At 45.6% G+C, this 24018-nt stretch overlaps 1 protein-coding gene and 1 long non-coding RNA gene across 3 annotated transcripts; one reads left to right on the top strand and one right to left on the bottom strand.

Moving 5' to 3' along the window:
* Positions 1-1497: 1497 nt before the first annotated feature.
* On the bottom strand, positions 1498-3951 carry Hand2 (heart and neural crest derivatives expressed 2). The gene is made up of 2 exons (XM_005075151.4): positions 3318-3951; positions 1498-1951 (listed from the first exon to the last, which is right to left on the bottom strand). The coding sequence occupies exons 1-2, from the start codon at positions 3870-3872 to the stop codon at positions 1853-1855; spliced, it is 654 nt and encodes a 217-aa protein (XP_005075208.1). The 5' UTR covers positions 3873-3951; the 3' UTR covers positions 1498-1852.
* A 987-nt stretch (positions 3952-4938) lies between these two features.
* On the top strand, positions 4939-20870 carry LOC106021548. Of its 2 annotated transcripts, XR_005876003.1 has the most exons (5): positions 4939-5105; positions 5522-5626; positions 17816-17876; positions 18592-18684; positions 20704-20870. It is a non-coding gene; the product is annotated as an uncharacterized LOC106021548 (long non-coding RNA). The 2 variants fall into 2 exon arrangements; XR_002383851.2 differs by having other exon boundaries at positions 18592-20870.
* The last annotated feature ends 3148 nt before the right edge of the window (positions 20871-24018 follow it).

Raw genomic sequence — 24018 nt, forward strand, 5'->3', positions numbered from 1 at the left:
CTGGTCAGGCTGACTGCAGACAGCCCGGGTCAGAGAAGCTAGGAGTGAGCCTTGTGAATGCTCGAGGGTCTGTGCCCGAAGGCAAGGTGTGAACAGCACTGTTATGCCTGGCTAAAGACAGAAACACTGTGGTGAGGCTCTACCACGCCAGATTTATATATATATGGAGTTTCATGAAACAAACCGCTTTTAAATACTACTCATCTTCCTTCCTTCCTCCCCAAAATCCGTCCCCACCCCCCAGGAGCCCGCCCGTTCTTAATAGTATTCCAGTTTCTTTGATTTCCAGAGCTCAGGGTGAAGCTCTACCTAGCCAAGCCCCCCTAGGGGGGAGGGCGGTGTGAGAAGGAGGCAGCAGGGACTTTCTTCTGGGGTGCAAGACCCGGGCACAGCAAAGCCGGGGACAGGGTTAAGTTCTGGGCGGCCAAGGAGAAGTCGCCACTTGCTCTGGCTGCAGCGGCGAAGACTTCAGACACGGAGCAGTTAATATTGAGTTCCCTGTAGCTCCTTGTAAATCTAACCCAGCCTCTCGCCCCCCTTTAAATCTGTGGTCTTGTTCGCGATTTCTTACTTGACGTAAAATTCCTTGTTACCTAATCATAGACTCTTTTTCAAAAGACTCCCCTCCCCCACCGCCACCACGCCGATGAGAATCTTCCGAGCTGGACCCCTCCTCTCCTTTTTTCTCTCTCTTAAAAAGAAAAAAAGAACTTGGATGAAAGCCCTATATTTTGAACTAAACGCCCCAGACTATTTCCTGTGGCTGTAATAAGGCCTGGGATACTCCTCACACCTCCTCCACAGAAGAAACGCGCTCCCCAGACACAAAACGAAGCACCAGGCACAGGGCTTCCGACCGATGCCTATAAAACCAGGGCACCCTGCCCCCTCCTGCACCAAGCACAGACCCTTCTCCCAAACAGGCACTCCTGAAGACCGCGCAAAGGTCTCCTGGGAAAGAGACGGCACGGGGTAGGAGCCCGGGCCTTTGGTCAGGGTTTTCACCAGGACATTCCACTTTAATAAAATCACTCCTTCATGGAGGCAGCCTCAGATCATACTGATTGATTAGAACCACTGACTCTTTCAAATGAAGCTGGAGGCAATTACGATAATTTAGTTTACTTCTGAATATTTTAAATATTATGAAAACAAGTATAACAGCTTCGCTTTCAAAGTTCTTTTGCGGTATCACCCATATAAAGATTAGGGCTTTTTTTGTAAAAAAACACACAGTGGTTTATTGAATACTCACAGCGTTTACACCTTCAATATTAATTAGATTCCACTTAGTTTTAGAGGACAGGAGTGCACAAAACAAGTGGCTGATGGAAACATCTTCGAGTAGGGGACAAAACATTTGACATGACAGCACTGAATAACTGACCCCAACAGAAATGTTAGCGGCCCTGCTTTCTGCTTTGAAATAAAACTTTATAACCCCCAGGAATATTTATATCCAAAGGCCGAGTAAAAAGATACACTTCACACACGCACTAGTGTCCACTTCTTTATCTGGAGGGAGTTGGGTAAGTGGGGGAGGGGACAAGGCTGATGCCTACACAGGGAACATTCACGCACAGAGAATGACGGGATCCCTTACCACACGGGAGTGTCCTCTTCATATTAAAATATGGAATGCTTTTCTTCAAATATCCACTTTTTTTGGAGAGGGAGGTGGGGAGCAGATGCCTCAAGGGGGGCAAGAAGAGGGGGGAAGGAAATTGCACATAAATAAACCGGATGATCCAACTGCAAGAAGTCCTCAGAAGGGAGCCCGATTGCTTTCGGGGGAGTCCTGGGTTTGCATCTGGTGCCTTGGCCCCGGGTTCCCTAGCTCCCTTGCTGCTCATCACTGCTTGAGTTCCAGGGCCCAGACGTGTTGCGGCCAGCCTGTCCGGCCTTTGGTTTTCTTGTCGTTGCTGCTCACTGTACTTTTCAAGATTTCGTTCTAAACAGAAAGAGGGGCGAAGGGGAGAGAAATGGAAAGAGAAGATCAGAGAGGATACCTAGCCCTTTGTACCTCAGGACACAGCCTGAATACAAGAGGGACCGCTTAGAAATGGCCCCGGGTACCGACCCCTGCAGAAGCTATGCAGGTTTCCAGTGTTTTAACTATCCCGGAGGCCTCCCCTAGCAACCCACAAGGACACAGCCAGTCAGGTTATAAACAATGGCCAACTTTCTAGTCGTTTACAGGGAAGCTCGAGGTCTTATTTTCCCTTTGACTCTTATTGTAGGAGAGGAGGCAGAGGCCGGTACTAAATCTGCCTTGAGTTTTCAATGGCGATCCCACATCCAACGGACCCCCTGTTCTGGCCTGGGCCTCTCCCACCAGCCAGCAGAGGTCCAGTGCCCCCAGCAACGCAGTTCTTCTCCAAGGCCCTGGAAAGCTCTGGTTCTTGGGAAGGTCATTCCATTGCGCAGCAATCAGAGGGCTGCAAGCCACAGAGGAGAAAATCTCCACAAATGGAATTGTTTCCTAGGTTCTTTCAGGCCGACCCAAGCACCACCACTTCCCAGGCAACTGGTAATATCCTGAGAACACTTTAAATGTCCCGGCATAACTTCAGGTATTAGAGCTAATAACAATGACCATAATGTCTACCTTAAAAAAACAAAACCCTTAAAACGCACAAGCTCATCCAAACAAAATAAGAAAACACTCGGGACGAATAGCACTTGGGAAATTTTGCTTTACCATTGCAGCCAAAGAGAAACTAAAGCTGCATTTTCACGTTAAAGGTAACCTAACATTTACAGTCACCTCCCCTGTGCCGTAGCAGGGTGGACAAGCATAATGTTTTCTTATCGTTGGAGCCAGAGGCAGCCTCGGTTTTGGAGTGGGAGAATGCGATCAATAGTGAAATAATTGGAACCCAGAGATCACTGACAACTTATTATAGAAACATTTAAAAGAAAGGTTGGATTGGAAGCCAAAAGATAGCTCTGATGGACTCAGAATGAGGGGATCCGGCCAGTGTGACTGGGAGATGGGTCAGTTCCTACAGTTTGGGAGGCCGGTCCTAAATGACCAGAGGCGCAGAGAACCTCCGGGGAAGCCCAGAAGCTAGGAGGAGCATAGGTCTAAACCCTTCTCTTCCCGCAGCTGATAGCCTCAGTGGTCGATCGCCCTAACTTTTGCAGCAAACCATCCCTGCCATAACCATCCCTGCCAGAACTTGGTGAAAACTTCGGCGCGCTCCTCAGCCAAAGAATGTGGTATGCCATTTTTCAGCTCTACCGGGAAGACCCACGAGCCCGAGACCCTCATTTCCCTCTGTCCTCTCCTCCCTCCACCCCCACCCCGTACTGACCAGCTCCTTCTTCCTTTTCTCCTCTTTCACGTCGGTCTTCTTGATCTCCGCCTTGAAGGCCTCCGCCTCGCCGTTCTGGTCGTCCTTGGCCAGCAGATCCATGAGGTAGGCGATGTAGCTGGTGGCCAGGCGTAGTGTCTTGATTTTGGAGAGTTTGGTGTCGGCGGGCACGTTGGGGATGCACTCCCGCAGCTCGGCGAAGGCGCTGTTGATGCTCTGAGTCCTGCGCCGCTCCTTGCGGTTGGCGGTGCCCCGGCGCTTCACCGGGCGAGGCCCCCCCAGGCCCGGAGGCCCCGCACCGGGCGGCACTCCCCCATAATGGGAGTGGTCCAGGCCGGCGGCGCCGCTGGCATACTCAGGGCTGTAGGACAGGGCCATGCTGTAGTCGGGGGGCGACATCTCCGGGTGGCCAATAAGCCAGCCGTGGAAGTAGGGGTTCTCCTCGTGGCTGCAGCGGCTGGCGGCGGCGGCGGCGGCGGCGGCGGCGGCGGCAGCGAACGGGTAGCCCTCATGGTGCACCACGGGGTGGTGGGGAAAGCCCCCCACCAGACTCATCTCGCCTTCCGTGGCCCTCCACGCGCCCCAGCGTGCGCGCAGCCCCGCCGCGCCCTCCGCCCGGGCCCCGGCCTCGACGATCGGCGGCCTCCCCCACCCCCCAACCCCCAGCCCCCGGGCTCCCGGGCCGGCCCGGCAGCCGCAGAGGGGGCCGCTGCAGCCCGGGGCCCTCGCCTGGCCCGCAGGGCCCGCCTCAGCTGCGCCGCGGCCGCCGGCTCCCCATGGGGCGCGGCGAGCTGGTCCCGGCACCGTGCGCCCCTGCCCGCCGCCGCCGCCGCCGCCGCCTGCCCGACTCTACAGCCCGCGCGCCGGCTCCCGCTTTCCCCGCTGCAGCGTCAAGGCAGAGCGCTCCGGTGCTCATGCAAAAGTGCCGGCCGGCCGGCTCCCGCGAGGTTGTCCGGCAGACGCCGGGGCACGGGACTCCTGACTCCGAAGCTGACCTGGAATCCGGGGCGAGTCTGAGCCGGGGCTGGAGGAGCCGGCCCGGCTGTGCCGGGAGGCGGCGGGGTCGCTGCTCGGCGTGGAGCTACCTCGGTGCGACCCTCCCCTTCCCGCCCCTTCCCTCCCCCACCAGCCCGATCTGGGTTCTTGGGCGCTTATTGTTTTAATAAAATTTTTGGTTGTTTTGGTCCTTGGGTGTGATTTGTTTTTAAAGCCTCGAGTAACGTGTCGGTCCTCGCTTCTCTCAGGCTCTCTCGGAGGCTTTGCAGAGAGGTCTCAGCGCATCCATTTTCTAAGATCCTCTCCTCTCGCGACAAGAATCTGGGGCCCCTGAAGGCGCCTCGGAGCTGGGAAGCGGCGACTGGGCTCTCGGAGGGGTGTGCACAGTGGCCAGTGGGAGCTCCCGGGTGGCAGCGGCGGTTCTCCTGGGCTGGACGCGGTGAGGGGAGCAAGCCGATTTTCCCAGCAAGATCTCCATGTACAGCTACATCTTTAGGGCAGCTCGGGTTAATATATGTCGTCAGAGGCTCCTCACGCCAATCCCGGGGCAGCGGGGGCGGCGCCTCGCGCTCTCCGCAATAAAACTTTTTGATGTTCGCGTTGCTAATTGCCGAGGTCCTCTTCTAGGATTGGTTGTCCACTCATAACCATAAGATAATTAAAACAAGGGGGGGCAGGGTTAAAAAAAAACCCTTTTTATCAGCCATAGGTTAATGCAAGTGTTTAACAGATGCTTCGTTATTAAAATATCCCCCTCCCCCCTCCTCCCGCCATGGAAGAATCTCAAACCAGGTACCGTATTATCTCACTTTCTTTTCTGGTTCCTGGGGTGGGATGAAGAGGAGAAGGAACGCAGATACTGCTTTTTTCAAGTGTGTGTGTGAGTGTGTGTGTGTGTGTGTGCGTGCTTTGTAGGTAACTGAGGCACAAAACTGAGCAGGCAGCCTCCTGTAGTTTTGTGCTGGACCGGGAGGTGGGGGCGGTATAGTGGACCTGGAGGCGGCAGTCGGGATCCCGATTAAGGTGCGGTTGGGAGCAACCGGATCTGTTTGATCAGGCTGGTACCCAGCACTCGCTCCTTTGAGCCGGCATACGTTGGAGAGATTTCAGTGATTCTAATGACCCAGGTTCTAGTGACAACTTGCAGAGACGGTGGATGGGAACTTCAGTTTGAAAATGCACCCAATTTGCATATTCTTCTGGTGCAGCAACCCCAACAGAGACTTTGGAGGTTTTCAAAATGGGGCACCTCGATTTCTCGAATCTGTGGTGTGGCGAGTACCCGTGTTCCGCTGGTTTAACTAGCCTGTTTGGTAAGTAACTGAATAGTTTTTACAGCGTGTTCGGAGCTTATTTTCTAGTTTTTATGAACAAACATATAAATATATCTCTGCATTCCTGCCTCCCCCATAAAAGCGGGCATCTGTAGAAAGCAGGTTTAGTTATCGGAGGGGAGCCATTAAACGGCTGTTTAAGAGGCAGGCAGGGAGGACGGCTCGTGGATGTTTAGACTGCTTGCCTTGGCGATCTTGAATGCATTAGAACGGAAAATGGATCTCTACTTGTAAGTGAGCCGGCCTCAGGGCACCCAGGCAGACCCCTAGCAGCGCGGGTGGAAGAAGCTGAGATTACCCTGCGGCCTTGGCCGAGGACGCCCAGAAAGGCCAAGCGTGTGCGAAGATTCCTTCTGCTCACCCGCTTGATGGAGGTCGGTGTACAACAGGGTGTGCAACAGAAGGCTGTAAATTCGATCAAGTCGAGGGCTGGCCTTGGACTAGTCAAGCAGAGGGCACATCAGTGACTCCACCTTGGGCATCGCTCTTTGGAGGCAGGAGCAGTCTGCTTCCAGACATGAAAAGAGAACCCCAGCCATGGACGGTCCTTGCCCCCGAGCCTGGCTGACTATGGTTCTGTGTGGAAGGCCAGATCGGCAGGAATTGGAGGGCGCCCAACTGGTTGCTCCCATGGTCTCCTGGCTGAGACCTAGCTGGCTACTGCACTGTGGTTGTCTCAAAGGGTTTTAAAATATAAATGTATGTAGCGGGGAACTCGAAGACTGTGGCCTTTATTCTGTCCATAGGGGACAGTTTCCCTCGCCAGCCCCCAGTAGAGGTCCTAAGACAGAGAGCAAATCCTGGATGGGAAATGGATGCATCCCGTCTTGCTGGTTAGCCTAGAGGCTTGCCCTTGGTATCAGAACAAAATAATGACTTACATATAGTTCTACTTCCCAGCGTGAGTGGGTCTGTAGTTTGGGGTACAAGGAGAGTTTTCTAAAGAACCACTTCTTCAAGGGAAGAATAGGGGTAGTGTGGCGGAGGACTCTGTTTACATTTACACCAGGAGGGTACCCTGAACCAGTAAATACTGGTAGTTCAATCCTCTGACATTTGATACACTTTTAAAAAACGTCTGTTTATAAAAACATGTAGGCCTTGGGAACAGGTAGACTAAGTAAAATGACTGCACTGTGGCCAGCAACAGATAAAAATAAAATTAGGGGAGGGAATATCTTTGCTGCCTCAGGAAATCAACTTTTAGGGGGTTGGAAGATTAGAAGAAGAATTCAGAGAAAGATAGGGCTAGGAACGGATAAGCTGTTTGTTCCCCAGTGCCACCTCCCAAGCTAGGGACCAGAATTTGCTGCTTTTAGCCCCTTTTCATGCGTCTTAAATGGAAACCAATGACAACAACCACAAAAAGTGGGGGTATGGCTGCATGGCTCCAGATAGCATTGTCACAAGTGATAAAAGCAATGGACAGCATGGGGCCCTAAAAGAGGCTAATCTCATCATCTTTCCTCACTGACAGCACCATCATCGGTTACGTACTACAATTTGAAGCTCCATGTATCTCAGAAAGCCAAACCCAGAGACTAGAGCCTTAAAAAGGCAGTCTGGAGGTAGCTGGAGAGAGGGACAAGCCGGTGAGTTTTAGTGGCATCTCCCATTTAGAAGCTGGCTGACTAACTAACCAAGCTGTGTCCTTAATGGCTCTGCTCCCCTTCTCCTTTTAGTATCTTCTGACACACTTTATTTCAGGAATCTTGGGTTAGCTTGCTGCTTTGGAGAACTACCAAGCTAAGACGTTATTTTAAATTCATCCCTGCGTTCTGTGGCCTGCCCCCACGCAGGGGCGGGTGGTTCTAAGAGAGCTAACAGTGAGACCAGGGGGAGATTGACAGGGTTCCTCAGGGAGAAGGTGGGAGAAGGCAGGTGTATAGTCATCAGCTTCAATGTCAGCTTGCTCCCTCACTCTTGGCCTGTTCTAGAAAGGCCTCTGGTGAACTTTACTCCGTTAGGGTACACATTTAGCATCCCCAAAGACCAAGGAACTGTGATGATGCTTGTTGTGGGCCATTCTGGGTGCCCAGGAGGAACCCCCACAGAGGGTCATCTCTCTCCTGGGAGGCTGAGGGCTGAGTGGTCCTGGGTCTGCACACTATCACAGGAAGGCAGTCCAGGTTCAGGGTGGTGTTGGAGATTCTGTGTTCATAGTCTTCTCTGACACTGTGCTGCGACAGTGTAGCCACAGTGTTATACTCTACATCTTCTTTCAGCCAGACAAACAAGGCTGGTTTCAAACATTTATTTTGTGCCCATGTCACTTGTCTCTTCCCTGTTCCGACCATTTTCTTTCTCTGGAAAAAAAATCAAAGAGCAAGAAAAAGGCTGGGGAACCCCCTTGCAAACATTTTTGCCCCTGTGAGATATTACTTTTAAGCTCTGTTTAAACTAAATATATATTTTTAAAACTTCAGTGTCTTTTTAGGGGAAATACACATCTTTTCAATGCATTTATTGTTTCAAAGGCAAAGGCAATTTTGTGTCTTGTGCTTTGCTCATGAGTACTCAAAATAAACTGGGTCTGAGAAGAACCAGGCCAGAGGCCATACACACACATTTGATATTTGCAGGAATTATGGCTCAATTCCCTTCATCATCTTTCAAGCCCCCTCGTACCTTCCTTTCCTAACTAAAGCAGTACAGGATTGATTGCGGACATTCCTTTAGACATCTATGACAAGGTGAACTCCAGAACGTGCTAAGAACCCAAAAGGAATACCAAATCCAGAAGGCTACAGGAGAATGAATCTGCTATTAAAGACATAACCTCTGCCTCACCTGCTCCCCAAAAACTGCTTCTGTCACACTCTGCAGGCCTTTTCTCTACTGGGGGGCACTGTGTCACCCTACTTGTTAGCCACTTAGTCCCACCGTGTTTTAGGACATCCAGAACAAGGCCTACCGGCTGAGTGGCAGCAAAGGTCTCCCTCTGATAGGGCTTTCCTCTTTTCCTTTTGTGGTAGTTGTCTACAGGCAACCATGTTTCAAAGTAGACACCCACAAAGTAGGGACTAGACACCCACAAAGTAGGGACTATAGTCGATTGAACTTTTATGTTTGCTTCAAAAAAGCAAGGGCAGGAGAAGGTGCCCTTGACTCTCATGTGGTTTTCTTTTCTTCTGAACAATTTCTTCTTGGATTTTGGGGGAGGTGGAGCATTTGGGGAGTAGACCCCCTTCCTAGCAGTTCTCCATTTGAAACAGATCTTTGCAGATGGAAGAGGGAGGGGCTGGTTCAAAGGCAGGGGCGACTATGAAGGGGGTGATTTTAAGACATGAACTCTTCTCTTCAGTTGTGCCTAGCAAACAGTAAAGCCAGGACTTGCTAAGTGCCTGGACATTTCTCCCTGCATTTTTCTTCTCCTTTCTCCTCTCCCTTGTCCTTCCTTCTTCCCCTACAATTTATCCCCCACAAGAGTTGGGGTTTGTACATTGCTTGCCCTGTCACTGAACATGAGACTTGTGGAAGAATGAGGCACTAGTTTATCCTTAAGTTCTTTATGCCCTACTATCCATTATGGGCAACAGTAGAGCTTCCATTTTCTTCAGCAACCCATGACTACATTCCTGCATTAACTGGAAGAAATGTTGCTTCTGTGGAGAGTTCTCACTGATGAAGAAGGATTTGGTACTTTGGCAGGTATCCGTAAATTAAAAATACTCATTCAGGCTAAAGGCTACATAAAATGTGCTGTGAACAGGCATTGCAAAGGATAGTATTATATATAATAACATTATATATAACATGGACTGTTATTATAATAGTCTCAAGAAGTATGATAAATCTGATCTTTGCCACTTTGTAGTAAAATATTGGGTTTAAAATAAAAATGTCATAGACAATACATCCCTCAGGATTTATACAACATACTCGAAGAACTGCATACACAGAAATATTTCAGATGTGGGCATATATTTGAGAGGTAGACCCTGGCTCTCACTCCTAGCACTTAAAACAACAACAATAACAACAAAGCACGACAACACAGCACAATGATAAACTAAAAATGAAGTATACAGAGAATTGTTTTCTTCCAAGCTGTAAGGAAACCATTCTGAATTCAGATGAGAATGTGAGTGTGATTTGACATTCATGCTCTTTGGAACTAGCCAGCAATGAATTTAAGCTAGCATGCAACACAGTCTGGGCTTCAGAATAAAACAGGAAAGAGATGGCTGCTTAACACGTGGGGCTTCTGAAGCATCATTTGTGGGTCTGAAGAATTCACTTGTGATTTGAGTCCTGTTCCTTCCCAGTTCTAGCTGCCATGTTGGGGACACTCCTGGGAAGTCTCCACAATGTGGCTTCGTTTGCAGAACCACATAGATGGATTTCTTTAGCTCTGGCAGTTCCTTCCAGACCTTTTCTGCATTCTTCTGCAGTCTTTGCTTATAGACAAGGGACTTGGGCCAGGATGGTTAGGTTTCAGGTTAACAAAAAGAAACACTTTTATTGTCAATATTAATGGCAAACTTCGATTTTTACAAGCCTTGGGTTGAGCAGATCAAAAGCAGCTTGTCCTGATCTCTCAATATTCTCTGGCGCTTAGACAATTACCTGTAATTTTGGTTCTAATGAAACAATACGAGAAAGTTAGTTGCAAAGTTAGTATTTGAGTACCGATTTTTTACCTGTACATATTATGATCTAGCGATTTATTCCTTCAATGGGAGCTGAGTTTTGAAGGAGAATTCCTTTAAGAAAATATGTTTAAGCAGTGGTCCTCACTTGCAATGTCATGAGTCTTTTTCAGTGTGTGCATTCCACGGTTTTCTTTCTGGCCGGGTAAGGATCCGGCAGACTGAGGTCTTCCTGGTAATTTGGGTACACCGAGTCTCCAGTTAATGATAGATAATCAGCCCTTGGGTCATTCGGTCATTCTCTTATTACAAACCCCTCCTGCTCTCTCTGATCTCCTTTCAAACTAAATTTCACACAAACAAATAAAGCAAGACAGGGACAAATTCTTAAAAAAAAGAGGGAGAAATATTAGAAACTTCTGATACAAAACTCTAAACAAGCAGAGGCAAGCTGCAAGAGGGTTAGGAAAGAACATCTTATCAAAGTGAACATGCTGTGTACAAAACATTAAAAGAAAGGATCTGGTTTCTGTTAAAGTGACAGAAAATTAAAATAAAAATAATTGCAGGCAGCAAAGTTATAATATAAACAGAGAAGTCAGGATGCTCGCTGGGAATGCGCAGCACCAGGAGGCAAATTTGTTGTTGCCGATTATGTTATCTGCACTCTGATTGGAGAAGCGCTGCTTTGTTCCATTTTCCAAAAAGAGAATGCTTTTCTTTTTCATACTTGCATGAGTGCTCATTTAAGTCAGCACAGGCTCCAAACTCGAGGAATTAAAAATTGGGACTGCATCTTTCTTTCAAAGCATCCGACTTCAAAGGAAGGACTTATTTGCATACAGGAAAAGCAGAATTCCATTTAGAATGCATTTGCATACTTCTCTAAATCCGTGTGACTGGTGCTTTCTTTCTTTTCTTTTTCTTTTTCTTTTTTCTTTTTTCTTTTTTTTTTTTTTTGCTGACAGAAGGCACAGTTCATTTTCGAGCAAGAACTACAAAACCAGCCCTCTTCATCTCCTGTTTTTTTTTTTTCTCTCTTGCCATCTACAGAAGAGTGTGACTTCAGAAAGAAACCAGATTGGCCAACGTGCATCTCAGACTAGACCCCAGGGAAAAGAGCAGACCCAAGGGCTCAAGCAGTCAGGGTCTCCGGTGAGAGCGCCCCTAGTGTCATTTTACTGTCTCTGCCCTTGACACTTCCCTTTGATAGGGGTTCCAAAGCTGGCCAAAGACTACCAACTTCCAAAACGTGGGCTTTCAATCTTAAGCCAGGTTGGATTTTTGGGTCAGGACTAGATCAACCTGCCATTCGCCAAGCTACAAGGGGAGTGTGACATGGGTGCTGGCAGTAGGCCGACCCTCACTCACATTGTCTCCAAATGTGGGTCTGGCACCCAAGCTAGTGAAGAATCCACACTTCCTTGTTGCCTCTGGGTCCTTCCTGAGTGCTGAGGCTTTTTGCACCCGAATCAAGCACCCCCTCTCCCGCCCCGTTTTCTGAACTCCTTTTTGGTGGGGTCATGCATGCACTCTCGCAGGTCTCTGAGCACACAGCTTTCACTACTGTCCTGTAAAAATGCAACTAATGCTTTGCACACGAAGGTGCCCCACCAGAAAGGAGTTCAGATAACGGGGTGAGGGGGTGGGAAGGCGCTTTGGAGAAACCGGGACGTTCTAATTGCAATCAGGTTGTTTTATTCTATTTTGAAGGCCATTTTAGGGCCCGTGAGCGACTTGGAAGTCAGTTTATGAAGGAACAGACCTTCCACCTCAAGCCTTTGCGGGCACTGAGGAAAGTATCTTCCATTCTGGTTTGCAGGCTGTGGGACCAACCCGGCTTGGCTTCTCTGGTTCCCATTCCAAGTAGCCCAAACTCAAGAGTCTGAGGGGGCTAAGGCCACCGCGCTCAGTGCTCAGTGTTCTGTACCTTAGTTTCTCCGTTGGAAGAAACAGTGGGAAAGAACAGGCCGGGGATTTTAGCTCCACTGAAAAGATCAAGGGGCCCTCAAGAGAGACGCCTGATATCAGGCTGTGCTCAATAATTATTCATGTATTTTCTCCTGCCTCTTCGTTTATTTTTTTCCCTAAGTTTTATTTATTTATTCTTATTTTAAGTTCCCCTCTGGATCTAGCTGCCTTATGTAAGATCCACCCCGACAGCCTTGGGCATCAGCGGGCCAAGTGCACCGTTCCTGTGCGGCCTAACTCAGGGTTCTGGTCTCCTTGGCCCCAGCAGTATAAAACCTAGTCTCTTGAGAGATCGCAGCGTCCTCGAGGCTTCACTGGGCTGCAGCGGGCGGGCGCCAGGGCAGGGGAAGCCGGGGGCAACAGGAGCAGCTACCGGCTTAGGCTTACAGATATCTTGCGGTCCAGGCCCTGACGCTAGTGCTGGGTCTTTCTCCTTCCATTCTGGTCAAATTCTCCTTCTATCTCCTTGCCCCTGTGTGGGGGCGGGCGGGCAGGAGGAGGACAGATCCCTGGTGGGAACCCTGGGCCGGCATCTTCCCCCAGGCGTCACCGAGAAATTTTCGCCCGATGAGGGCAGGAAGGGGTTAACCGCACTGCCTCCCTTGCTCACCTCGGAGCTCCTGGCGCGAGGAGGGTAGGCCACCGCTCCCCCTTACCCCATAACCCGGTCTCATTAGGGAAACCCTGACCGCTATTTTCAACATTTCCTCAATCAAGTGCCCCGAAATAGAGCTGCACAAACAAATTGGCGGCAAAAGCGTACATCTTGTCACGATGGAGGCGAATCCAACATTTCAGTCTTGTTTGCTTTGCAATTACGGGCTTGGCTTGTGCCTCTGGTGCCACCGGGGCAAATTTGCTGCCGTCCTCTGACTCCTCTGCACCCCTAGCCGAGCGCTGGAGGGAAGCGACCCGGGGAACCATTGATGGGAGAGCCAGGGGTGGAGCGGACAGGGGTGACCCGGTCGCTAGGGCATGGCGGAGCTCTAGTCTAGACCCCTGGGCAAAGGGCGCACAGGTTTCCAGGTTTCTGACTGAGCTACCGAAGTAAAAGCAACAATAATAAAACGTAGAATCCACATATGGAAACCAGTGTTGTGTCTTCAGCCTCCTTTCTGTCCCCATCTCCTCTTCCCCTCTTTCCTAACACTTTCTACAGTATGGGTTAGTGGTTCTGGATTCCCCCCTGCTTCCTCGCTGTTAAACTGCTAGCATGATTTGTTGTATTTTCCATAGCTGTTCTTGTTTGACTTTTTGTACATAGCTATTTTAAATCTGCTGCAGGAATCAAACCCCAAGTTCTCAGGTCAGGCTTTTTATCCACACATGAGGTTGGAGGCATCTAGCTCACTTTTCTTTCTTTCTGGGGTAGTCTCCGAGTGCCTTCCCTGCAGTGCGGAGGGGGGGGGGTAGAACCGACCTAGTTTGTGTGAGCAGAACAGTAGTTAAGTCAGTTCCTAAGCCTTATATTTCACAGACAATTAAATCTTGGCTGCTGTTTAACGAAATTGTAATATTTACTCTGCTCTATACTGAGGCGCACTTTTGGAGTAAAAAAAATAGCAAATATTACGTTTCAAACAGAAAATACAATAATAAATCTCTTTTTTAATGGACTCTCCCTGCATAAGTGGAAACAACATGATTTAAGTCCCTCCACTCCCCTTCCCAAGCACGGCTGGACTGGAAAGGAACTATTGTGACCGCTCAGTTCCATCCCTGATGGGGAGACACCTGCATCAGAATGCAGTGTGAAATCTCTGATGTTCATCATGTGCAACAAGGATTATTATTGAGGGCTTGAATGTAGTCTTCTCTTTATATAGATTTGAGAAAGATGGGTGTGAATTGAGTAGCTCTGACTTCATATCACTTGGCCAACAATGGCTTTTTCCCCTTTATGTGGCTTTGGCAGTAGCGGAAGTTGAGAGTATCTGTATGAGGCTCTGGAGTCCATTGTGACACGAAGTCTACTGTTTAAGTATGCCTAAGATGCAGTCTGTTTTTGTTTGTTGGTCATAAACTAAACTCACAGTCACTATGGTCAATAAGCAATCTTTTTTCCCCCCACAATTGAAAGTTTTTTTTTTCTTTCCAGTTTACGATCCCAGCTAGATTATACCTATAGCATCCTCTCAGTCTCAACCAAAGCAAATCTCAAGACTGATGGCTTCATAGATTCTGCAGCCACAAAGTGGAAGAACGGTGTCCGATGTCCACAGTGTCACACGCTCCTGTTCATGTTTCCTGTATCAGCGTCCAGGCAACTGATCCCTTTAACAGCCTAAGGAATAGGAAGCAGTAGTTAGAAAGGGCACTATTTCATAAGAATTCTCTTTTCACCATAAGAATTGGTCTGGCATATTATTCCGTGTACAAATTATACTATTACTTTCATGTGTGTTAATCTGTTTGGTATTAAGATGGTGAGAGTGTCATAACCATTAACATGTTTTTACCATACCACTTTCAATTGGGTGATCTCAGATAATTATGAAGATGTTGAAGTTAATCCCACATTAAGTGAACAACTATGAAAATAACCGTAAGGCATTATTATTCTCATATAAATGCCAACAAACACGATTGTATGGGAACATGATTTTTTTTCTATTTGTTTGACATTATCCTATAAGGATATGGCTATATTCATTTCTTTTAAAATCAGGGCAGTTTTCAACAGAACTTTTAAAAAACTACATTCTTTTGCAATTCTCATAAACCACAGCAATTTGATACTGACAGATACTGTATTTTCTACATTATTATTCAGCAATCTTTTTGCAGACTAAAACAAAAATAATATTCAAAACTATCAACATGTAAGTGCAATTATTAGGGTCTACATATTTACTTAGGTAAGCCAAGCTATCAAAATTAAAAACATGTGCTTGGCACAAGAATGTTTCTTTGGAATTCCTTTTTGGATGTACAGTTATTATTTTAAAAACTAACTCAGATTTCTAAATACCAAGATTTCACCCTGAACAGGGATTGCATTGTTTTAAACAGTAGCTCCTGGAACAGTATCTTCCTTAGCATTTTAGACTTTGGAACAATTGGGATTGGGTAAATGCTTTCAGCTGGGAACACTTTCCTAATACTTGTGTAGGTAACAGGATTCTTTATTCCTGCTGAGTGACAAACAGACAGTACACTGGACAGACTGCTCACACTTTGCAGAACCTATTAGAAAATGGGATCCCCTGCCTCCCCAGTAAGAGACTGCTTGTGATCCATCTAAAAACAAAAATTCTGTTAAATGTGAAATCAGAGAAAATGAACAAGTGTTTCCCCAACTACAGTTTTGGAGTGATGGTTTAATGAAGTGCATAATGAGCAAGACAGGAAGGATGCAGAAAAGAAAGACATGAAAAAGAAAGTTGGCTTGGATTTTGAGATCTGCCTGTCTATAGACGGGAGACTGAGAAGCTAAATCCAAGAGTGTTGTTCTCTTCAATTCAGTGGATTTTAAAAATTGTTGTCCCCTGCCCACCCCCCCAATCCTAACCCTAACCCTGAAAAAAATCCAGTCAAGAAAATATATGCAAATTCTTGTATATATGTAAATGTTAGCTTACTGTGACTTTACATAATGTTTAAAATCCTTCTAACTCAATGCAGGGTACATTTGGTGTCATAAAATACTGATTTGAAAATATACATCGGTGAGAAGATTTCTATAAACTTCAAATTGCTGAGCAAAATGTGACAAAGCTTTCTTTGGAAGAAAGCAGGCAGTTTAATTGTTACTAATATGGCACAAATAAACGAGGAAGCTGTCTTCTTACATTCCTGGTAATTCTTTCTACTTTCCCAAACATTGTTAGGTCCTATGCATCTTGTGTTATTCAAGTAAAGATGATGTCAGTAATCAAATTACAGAATCTAATCAAGTAGGTATTTTTGCTTTATTACACAATTTATGCATCATCTTGGGCTATTGAATTGCTTAGTTGTTTTACTGTTGAATGTTTTCTCTTTTTAGACATAGTGATATTTAATATTAGTTCTAAAGACACTTGCTACTTGCAAAGATAAATGTGAGGGGTTATCAAAGCTAAAAATAGTCACAGTAACAAAGTAACATTTAAGTCTGTCTGGTGTTGATTGGACTTTGTAAATTATACTGCATTCAAAATCATAACTTTGGTATTCATAATGGCGGCATCTAAGGAGAGAAATTCGAGTCCTTAATTTGCACAGCTAAGAACATATAATCATGTTAGGGAACCTTCCCTCAGAAGCATTTTTCTACGGGCATTTTCATTTCTTTCCCTATACCATACTTCTACTTGCATTTTATTAGAAAGTTCCAGAATGAGGAGGACATGGATGCAGCAATTGTCTGGGCTTTTCTCTGCTTGAACATCTTAATATCATATGGCACTATTTTAGCTGTATTAATGATTGGCAAGTTTTCTCAACTCTTCTTTTTTTCTTCTCATCAATAACTCTGATACTTGGAAATAACTGGGCCACATACTGCCTCTTTCTCATTATGTTAGATGGTAGGGATTTAAATTGTAGAAGAAGTAATCCGTATGTATTTTGTCGTGTTGTTATTTTTGCTCCACTTAGTTTTGAAAGAGACTTATTTGTTTCAAGAATTGACAAGATGATTTTTTCAAAATCTGTTTATGAAAATAGTTCGTGAAAATATGATTGTAATTGACCTTTGATATTTAGGTCAAGGTCAGTGATGTACTCTGACAATTATTTTGATCACAGGGAGAAACAAAATCAAAATTGTGCTGCAACCTGTCTTAAAAAATTTTTCATTTTGTGGTTAAAAGGCAAATCTCAGTGATTCCTGGTGAGGCTGTTGCTATGTATGACAAGCAGCAGCGCACTGTGATTAAGAACAGGGTCCAGGGAACATGTTAGCATGGATAGTTTGAGAACAGCCATTAACTGTATAATCTCAGAAAAGCCAGCTAGCCATTCTCTGCCTCAGTGATTACACGTGTAAAAGATGGATAAGAACTGCAGGCCAGGTAAGGAACATCAGCGAGAATATTCACATGTAGTTCTTAGAGGGTCAGTACTCAATAAACATCAGCCATTTTTCTTTGGCACGGCTCTACAGTGAGTGTCATGCCGCGGCTACTTTCCCGATAGCCACAGAGAAGGGGGATGCTGATAGTCCACAGGCCTCACAAACTCTCTGTGAGGATCTGCCTTGGTTTCCAGCCCCTAAGCTGGCAGGATGAAGGAAAGTGTCTGGTGTCTTCAGTGGTTCAAGGAGGACTTGGGAACTGGGTGTAGCGGAGCATGCTTACAATCCCAGCAACTCATAAAGCTGAGGCAAGAGGAGTGACATGAGTTCAAGGCCAGCCTGTGGGACTGTATGACCCAATCTCAAACAAAAAGACGGGAAAAAGATACGGGAGAGATGGGCCTGTGATGTCTGCCTTTGTGTTAGCTTCAGCAGTGTAACTGTGCTCCATTGTGCCTAACACAAAGGTCTAACTGGGGACAATGACACACATTAGGGAAATAAAATACCCCAGGGAGTGGCTCTTTTTATTTATTACAAACCTCTGCAATAATAAATTTTATGCATATTTACTTGAAGAAATAATTATTTGATCTCTTTTTACAGATATTTAATATGCACAATAAACCCATGAAGAAACGAGCAGGACTAAGATAAAGAAGATCAGGTAACAGACTTAAGTATTTTAGGGCACATTTTAGTCTTGTCTGTCTAAAAACACATGGTAGGATTAACATGATGAATTTCTGCCTTGTTTTGGGCATGGCTTAAACTCTTAACTGGGGGGGGGCACAGAGTTCCTTCTGCCGTCCTTTGTAGATAGTTTCTGCCCACATCCTTTACATGGTATTGCATGGAAGGATCTTTGAAGGAATCCTTTTAAGCACTTTATCAATGATGAAGGTTTGGATTATATAATCTTCTTCTACATAGTGGAGGCAGACAGACGGCAGCACACCACACTCTCTGCACTTAAGAAGCCACTGGAAACTCATCACAGGGTCATCTCTTTCCAGCTGAGACCTTACATGCCCAGAGCATTGGCTGACACAGGACCAACAGAGGATGCTAGTGCCAATGGTTATACTTACTGCTCGTGTGTAATTTCTGAATTTTGATAGTAAAGCAAATACAAGAGGCATTTATAATACAGTTCTGGTATTTCATGCTTTGGGAACCATTGTGCTAGACTCAGAAGCCATTGCGTTTCCTGCCATTTCACTAACTTGAAGTTCTCTGGCAAAATAAACTAGAAATTTGGGTACCTTGGATATACTTTCTGTATCTTGTCTTTTTCTATTTCCACATGGTGGTATCACCCTTTTCTGTTTACAAATTATTCACATAATTTCTCATTTGAACTCTACATCTTTCAATCTCAGGTCTGGTTCTATTTATTCTAAAGACAGAGTTGGAGATGAGCCATCATTGGTGTTGACTGAGTTGCCAAGCAGTCACCTGAGTCAGTACCGTTGGTAAGCAGAAGATCTAGGTTAAAATTTTTGAAAATAATCTCATGCTGTTTTGCTTTGTTAACCATTTTTAAGGCAGCAGCTAAACTGAAGGGAGAAAGAGCAATAAAATTGTAATAAAGTTTTACATCCTAGAGATGTTCAAATATATATGAGTGTCAAGTCAATGATGCAGTCCTTGTTGAGCATGATTGAGACTCTGGGGTTCAGGCCCTAGAACAAAGCCAAAGCAACACACAATTAAGCAGTGTAAAGGAAGGGAATTCATACTCATTGACCACATTTTATATCTTACATTCTTTACATGTAGTATCCTTTTACTATAGTTCTTGACATAGAGGTTCAGATTTGTTCAGTAATTTGCCCAAATACATTTTTATTAGCTTCTGGAGTTTAACATGAAGAGACCTGATGCTAAAATGCATGTCTAAGTACTATTAACATAACACCACAAACTGAATATTAAACTCTTCTTGCACGCTTTTGCCCCAAATTTGTTCCCTGGATTTGGCTAAAAATTAACCACAACAAAATAGAATACCAGCAAATATGAAGAGAATCTGATTGCTAATACAATGCAAGTGGGGTTTTAAGCGATGATCTCCTCTTGGAGATAGTTTAGTTTGGTGGTTTCTAAAGAACTAAACACGCACTACCATAGAACTTGCATTGTGCTTCTTAGCATTTATGCCAGATAAACAAATACTTAAATTCACACAGAATGTTTATAACAGCTTTATTCTCAATAGCTAACAACTGGAAATGACCCAGATATCCTTCAATGGGTAAATAAACTATTAGCCATTTTACTAACATTTAAGTAACCGCTATCAGTCATGATGGAGCCATACCATGAAATACTACTCAACAATCAGAGGCGGCAGAATCATTGAAATGTGCAAAACCAGAATGAATCTTTATGGAATTAGACTGGGTAAGAAAAATGCCAACCCCTAAAAGTTCCACGTAATGCTCTCACATTCTTCTGCCTTTTCATTCGAGTGTGGTGTGAATGTATAAGTTAATGCATGTTTTGTATGTAGGTTGTTGTACACTTGTACATGGAAGTCCAAGGCTGATATCAGGAATCATCCCTGCTTGTTCTTCTACTGTTTTCTTTGTGTCAGGGACTCTCAGTCAAACTCAGAGCTCTCGGATGTGGCTAGTCTTGCTAGACAGTTTGGTTAAGGGATCATTTCAGGAGGCTTGGGGGACCTGACTCCAGTCATACTTGTGAGTCGAACTCTGTAACCACAGAGCCACCCCCCTGCACATATTTATGTAGTAATACCGAAATAACAAAATCAGAGAAATGGATGAAAGATTAAAGGTTGCAAAGAGTCAAAGAGCAGTGTGGTGAATGGGAAGAGGGTGTGGCTGCAAAAGGAACTTTTTGTTAAAGGAGTCTAGTCACAAACCAAACAGTTTGTACTCAACTGCATAACGCCAATATCCTAGTTTGATGACACATGAGACAGCACCGTAGAAACTAAGTGAAGGGGAAAGGATCTCTATTATTATTATATTTTTTAAACACTGCACAAGAACTTAAAGTTACCACAAAAAGCCTAATACAAGGTCAGTGGACATTCTAGGAGGCCAATTCCATACTTTCTAGAACTGAGCTCAAACTAGGAGAAAGATGGAATTGTAAGTCTTAAAATTCAAGAAACTTAGATCATTCATTAAACTCGTCTGATTTTATTTTTCTCTGACTTTATTATGGACTATAGTACTACTAAGAGAAAGAGAAGATGCTACCTCCTGTCACAGGACTTCTGTTTTGCCTAGAACTTTAAAATCAATTAGCTGATCAAACTATATGTTAGAAGACGAAACCAGATTGCATTAGGCCCTACTGTCATAATTTTTTGCTTATATTTTTGATTGTGAGCCTCACCCTTAATGGCTGAGCTGTCCCTGCAGCCCTATAATCTATTTCTAAAGGATTTTTTTTGTTATTCTTGTCTTCTTCTAACTTACTAAGTTTCTTTTATTCTATTTTGGATCTGTGTTTCCAAGTTGTATTGATTTGGTGGGAGTCAGTGCTCGCTGTCAAACTTAATAAGCCCGGGAATCCACATGAAACGAAGGGAACCGACTCCAGAAAGCTGTCCTCAGAGCTTCATATACTCGCTGTGGCACATGTTGCAGGCACCCCATACAGCCGTGCATTAAAAGTGTTTTGAAAATAATCCAGTAAGTGTTTTCTGCTTCTTCTTGTTTTTGAAACAGTGTCTCACACACTATGTGTCACACTCAGGCTGGCCAGGAACTTGCCATCCTCCTGCCTTAGCCTCCTGATGCTGGTATCACAGACATGGCCCTTGGTGAGCTACAACAAGTGTTCTCATTGCTGGTTAAATTAGAAAATGATAGCATCGTTCAAATGGGAAGTACAAGCGTGTATTGAGTTGCAAATAATCCGCGGTGCAATGTGCTTGCCTGTTCTGATTTTCAGAAAGGAGCAGCGGGAAGCATTATCGAAGACTTCATTGGTATTGTGTGGAGAGAGAGGATACAACACAACAGGAGGGCAAAAAGTGTAGGCTCCTCTCCCCGACTACTGGGGGCACCACAGAGCCCTCTGCAGCCACCTGCCTACCACTGCAGGAAAGAGTCAGTCCCTGCAGGGAGCTGCCGGCTTAACGAGTAGGGGTTAAAGTGTGAGAATTTCAGAACCTACTTTGGGGAAGGATGAAATAAATCAGAGGGCCTGCTGACAGTAACAGCATCTTTGAGAAGCTGATTTGAAACAGAATCAGGGAACTGAGATGAATCCCAGGTGGCCACTGGGAGCTGCAAAAAGTCCCGATGACTTGGGTGACTGTTCGTCGGGCTTCATTTTAGTGCTATGAATAATCTTTAAGTGACAGTTTATTAGAAAAGGTTATAGTCAACACAATGGTAGAATAAAGATATATCAATTTAGAGGGCTTTTTCTTTCTGTTTCCTTTTTTGCTTTTGAGACAGCATCTTTCTACAGAGCTTCGGCCGCCAGAAACTCACCATGTAGACCAGGCTGGCCTTGAATTCACAGAGACGTGCCTGCCACTGCTTTCTGAATCCTGGGATTTAACACATGTGCCACAACCATGCCAGGACAATTCAGAGAGTGTTTCATTTAAATAATTTCCCTAATAGGATGTTCAGAATGTTCTAGAACTGCTTCAGTTCAATTAATGCATACTATGTCCTATCTTATTTTCTCATGGTTCTTTCTCGTCATTAGTTTCTTTTTTGGTCTGGGCACCAAATCTAAGCCGTCTTGCATTCTAGGCAATGCCCCACCTCTGAGTTTACATTCCTAACCCTTTTGCTGGCCTTGAACTCACTATGTAGCAGCTAAGAATGACTGAGTTCCTGATCTTCCTTCCTCTACTATCTTAGTGCCGGAATACAGCCTTCAGCCACTACATTCCTTTTTATATATTGCTGATTGATACAAAGACTTCATGCATGTGTAAGCAAGGGCTCTACCATCTGAGCTACTTCTTAGCTTCTCCATTAGCTGTTATCTTCATCTTGAGAGAAATTCTGTTTGTGTTTTTTTTTTTTTTGAAAATGGAATCTTCTCTCACACAATACATCCCAACCATAGTATCTCCTTCTCCCATGCCTCCAAGCCTCCCCCCACCTCCCCTCTCTCCCAGATCACCCCCTTCTGTTTCCTCTTCAGAAAAGAGCAGTTCTCCATGAGACTCATTTCTTTCTATTGGGTTGCCTTGTCTGTAAACTCTTCAAGTGAAAAATATTATTTCAGCAGTTCATCCAAGCTCCTGTTCTCCCCAAACAGCAAACAACAGATTTTATTCAGTGTTGCATCTGTGAATATGGAAATGAGGCATTTTCACTCAAATAGTGGGCAGTGGAGTGAGGGATGATTGGAAAGGAGGTTAGTGATACGGAGTATATAGAAACCATTTCAACACGTAAAGGTAACTCCAGGCGCTTACCAAGAAGAGGTATGGAGAGCAGGGCCTTTGAACTCCATCAGTGCTAGGGACAAAACATTGCTGCTTCCATGACCATGGAGGAGAATTTAGCATGACTTTTTACCTCACTCCACAGTTTCTCCAGACAAACAAACAAACAAAAGACAAAGGGGCAAAGTCCTCAAAAGACTGAAACCAGCCACGATCCTGAAATTAATAATACAACTAAAACATTAGCACAAAACCAAACAAACACTGGAGCAATTTTACGAGATCAAGTTGGAGTTAGGCAAAGAAGAGGGACAGGGTAATCATCAAAGTCAAGACAAGCTCAAAGGAGTTTAATAGCTGCTATCATATTGCACCTGAGTCTTAAGCACTTGAGATGCAGCTGTTTTGTTTTAAGATGCTCCTGTTCCTGGTCCAGTCAGCCGTCCACGGTGACCCGGGTACACGTGTCCAGGCATGTGGGCACGGCTACATCATGTAGATCCCTTAGGGAGTGATGGGAAGAGCAGGCAAAGTGGAAATGCTGAGCTCCAAAGTAACGAAGCTGAGGTCAATAGCAGTGAGCAACCAGCAATATTAGGAGTCTTCTTGTAGCTACGGAAACCACACTAACAGCATTTGGTACACATTGTGCATGTAAGGAAGTTGGCTTTTCTGTTTATTCGTGATGAACTCCGAGTAGTGGCTTAGATGTGACGTTTTGATTTTTGAAATGTTTTTATTTATTCTTTGAGACTTTCATGCGATACATTTTGATTATACTCATTCCCCTCCCCCACCTCTCTGGCCCATCTATTTTTTCTTTTTTCGAGACAGGGTTTCTCTGTGGCTTTGGAGGCTGTCCTGGAATTCGCTCTGTAGACCAGGCTGGCCTCGAACTCACAGAGATCCGCCTGCCTCTGCCTCCCAAGTGCTGGGATTAAAGGCGTGCGCCACCACCGCCCGGCTTGGCCCATCTATTTTTAAAAATATGTAAGGTCAAGAGTAGGTTTAATGCCCCATGGCCTGAGCAGGCGGGCACCACTGCGTGATGAGCTGTTACGTGGAGGAGAAATGGGAGAGAAGGGGAAGCAGAGTATGACTAAACCGTGACAGCGGCTAGAAACAGGCTGATGCGAGTGGCCACACTGCCACCTGGGGCCGTGTGATGTCCCCCGAGGGCCACGTCTGGGTCTATGGCCCTACCCCGCCTGAGGTCTGTGTTGATATTCACCGCCTGTTACCATCGAGGACCATACAGATGCCTGTGGTCTAGACTTCCATCTGAGACTGACTGAGTCCATATCTGGGTTTATAGCCCTCCTACAGTTGGGGGCCTGTGTTACCACCAGGGGCCATGGGAGAGCTGACCCCAGTGGTCTGGGCTCTGGGTAATGGATCCCAGCAACGGGAG

The sequence above is a fragment of the Mesocricetus auratus genome, unplaced genomic scaffold, assembly GCF_017639785.1.
Source record: "Mesocricetus auratus isolate SY011 unplaced genomic scaffold, BCM_Maur_2.0 Super-Scaffold_6731, whole genome shotgun sequence".
Lineage (NCBI taxonomy): Eukaryota > Metazoa > Chordata > Mammalia > Rodentia > Cricetidae > Mesocricetus > Mesocricetus auratus.